We start from the raw sequence: 3,023 nt of genomic DNA, 5'->3' as shown, positions 1-3,023 counted from the left end.
ATTAGCCTCATGGAGTAAAGGATTAGACTCATGCAAATAGGGAGTCAGGGGTTAGACTCATGCAAGTATGAAGGCAGGGATTAACCTCATGGAGTCAAGGATTAGACTCATACAGATACGGAGGCAGGGATTAGCCTCATGCAAGTATAGAGTCAGAGATTAGACTCATGCAAATAGGGAGGCAGGGATTAGCCTCATACAGGTATGGAGGCAAGGATTAGCCTCATACAGGTATGGAGGCAAGGATTAGCCTCTTGCAGAGAGCAAGTAGTAAGTAAAAGTAGCATATGTGTTAACTAAATATGTATATTAGGTGTCTGATGCCCGGTTGGATAGTGAATTTGCTTTGTGTATATGTGTTTTCCAGTGCTATCGTTATGTCAAACGTACCTGCATTCAACGAAAAGTTATAAATTTTGTGGGGGGGGGAGGGGAGGTTGGTTCGTTCTTTCATCTGCTGTCCTTGCTTTGCTTCGTTCTAAAAGCCTTTCGAGTTCCCCTGGTGACTCTTGACTGATATGGAAGTACAGTTTTTGAAAATATGCAATATTTGAAAAAATAGAGTTGTTTTAGAAACGTATTGATACATCAAGTAATTTTGATGAACTAGTGACTGTGAGACATCTCAAACACGTTGCAGCTCTCTTATGGAATTTTGAGGGTCCTCCTCAAAATTCTGCCCCAGTTTGGTAGATGATATTTGCCTTTTTGCGGATGATGGACCCTGCTAAACCCTCTCCGGAATTTTGAGAATCCTTCTCAAAATTCTGCCCCAGTTCTTAACTAATTACTTACTTCCCGGCATGCGATGGCGTTGGCTGGACTTGCTCCAGAATTTTGAGGGTCCTCCTCAAAATTCTGCCCCAATTTATACTCTTGGGGGAAATTAAAATTTTATTATGATATGACCGAACCCGTAAGGCTGCCTATGTATCCCCTTTTAAACGGGAATTAGGCCAAGCGTAGTTCAATTACATCAAATGAGTATCTAAGCATAGTATCTTTTGACTGCGTCTGAATTGATCGATTTTAGCTAGACTTCTCCGTCCATTTCTGCATGTATGAGTGCTCCTCCTGTCAGTACTCTATGAACCATGTATGGACCTTGCCAGTTGGGAGAGAATTTCCCTTTGGCCTCATCTTGATGTAGGAACATTTTTTTTAATACCAGTTGCCCTGGTGCAAACTGTCTTGGTTTCACTCTTTTGTTGAAAGCTCTAGACATTCTGTTCTAATAAAGTTGGCTGTGACACACTGTGTTCATTATCTTTCCATCGATAAGGGCCAATTGTTCATAGCGACTCCTTATCCACTTTGCATCGTTGAGTTCAGCTTCATGTATGACTTTTAAAGAAGAAATTTCCACTTCGGCTGGGATGACAGCCTCGGTACCATAAATCAACATGTAGGGAGTTGCCCCGGTTGATGTGTGAACCATAGTGCGGTACCCTAACAAAGCAAAGGGTTACTTTTCTTGTCATTGCTTGTGGTTCTCTACCATTTTCCTTTGTATCTTCTTAATGTTTTTGTTGGCGGCTTCTACGGCTCCATTCATCTGAGGTCTGTAGGTTGTGGAATTCTTTTGCTTGATTTTGAAAGCTTCACATATAGCTTTCATTAGATCACTATTGAAATTGGAGGAATTGTCAGTAATAATGAACTCGTGAACTTCAAATCGGTAGATAATATGATCCTTGACAAAATCTATGATGACTTTCTTGGTTACAGCTTTGTAAGATGCAACTTCTACCCATTTTGTGAAGTAATCAATGGCTATCATAATAAACCTGTGTCCGTTTGAAGCAGTGGGCCCAATCAGACCAATAACACCCATTCCGCAGGCGGCGAATGGCCAAGGTGAGATTGTTGCATTGAGCTCATTTGGCGGCACTTTTATCATGTTGGCGTGCACTTGGAATTGAAAGCATTTGCATACATGCTGAATGCAATCCGTCTCTGTGGTCATCTAAAAGTAACCTTCCCTGAGTATCTTCTTAGATAAGACGAAACCATTCATATGTGGGCCGCAGGTCCCAGCATGTATCTCTTCAAGTAACTTAGAAGCCTCTTTTGTGTCGACACATCTTAGTAAACCCGAATCAGGAGTTCTTTTGTACAAGTTCCTCCGCTGTGGAAGAAGTGATTTGACAATCTCCGGAGCGTGCGTTTCTGAATGTTATTTGCATGCTCCGGGTATTCTCCTTTTGATAAGTATTCTTTGATGTCAGGGAACCAAGGCTTTCCATCCGCTTCTTCCTCGACATAAGCACAATATGCCGGCTGATTATGGATCCTCACCGGAATGGGATAAATATAGTTCTGATCTGGATGTTGTATCATGGATGACAAAGTGGCCAATGCGTCGGCAAACTCATTCTGAATTCTAGGCACATGTCAGAATTCTATCTTTGTGAACCTCTTTCTCAATTCCTGCACATGGTGTAGATATGGAAATATCTTGGAATTTTTGGTGGCCCACTCACCTTGCATCTCGTGCACAGGCAAATCTAAATCACCGACTACCAGCAACTCCTAAATGTTCATGTCGACTGCCATGTTGAGCCCTAGTATGCATGCTTCATACTCTGCCATGTTGGTGTGGGGTAATCTGCGTTTAGCAGATACCAGATAATGCTGACCCATTTCTAATACCAAAACTGCTCCAATGCCCACTCTTTTGAAATTTGTGGCTTCGTCAAAGAACATCCTCAAACCATCATATGCCTCGGTAATGTCTTCTCCTACAAATGATACTTCTTCATCAGGAAAATACATTTTCAAGGGTTCGTATTATCCTCCTACTGGATTTTCAGCAAGGTGATCTGCCAATTCTTGTCCCTTGACCACCTTTTGAGTTACATAGATGGTATCGAACTCACTTAGTAGTATCTTCCATTTAGCCAACTTTCCAGTAGGCATGGGTTTCTGAAATATGTACTTTAAAGGGTCCATCTTGGATATGAGGTATGTTGTATAGGCACAGAAGTAATGCCTTAACTTTTGGGCCGTCCAAGTCAAAGCAC

The 3,023-nt window shown here is 41.8% G+C and overlaps 1 protein-coding gene across 1 annotated transcript; it reads right to left on the bottom strand.

The window, feature by feature from the left end:
• Window positions 1–1,477: 1,477 nt before the first annotated feature.
• Window positions 1,478–1,900, bottom strand: LOC138874707 (uncharacterized). Its single transcript, XM_070153485.1, has one exon. The coding sequence runs from the start codon at window positions 1,898–1,900 to the stop codon at window positions 1,478–1,480; it is 423 nt and encodes a 140-aa protein (XP_070009586.1).
• Window positions 1,901–3,023: the final 1,123 nt, after the last annotated feature.

The sequence above is a fragment of the Nicotiana sylvestris genome, chromosome 8 (assembly GCF_000393655.2).
Source record: "Nicotiana sylvestris chromosome 8, ASM39365v2, whole genome shotgun sequence".
NCBI classification, from domain to species: Eukaryota; Viridiplantae; Streptophyta; class Magnoliopsida; order Solanales; family Solanaceae; genus Nicotiana; species Nicotiana sylvestris.
The sequence above is the reverse complement of the archived record's forward strand: the minus strand, read 5'-3'. Positions and strand labels throughout refer to the sequence as shown.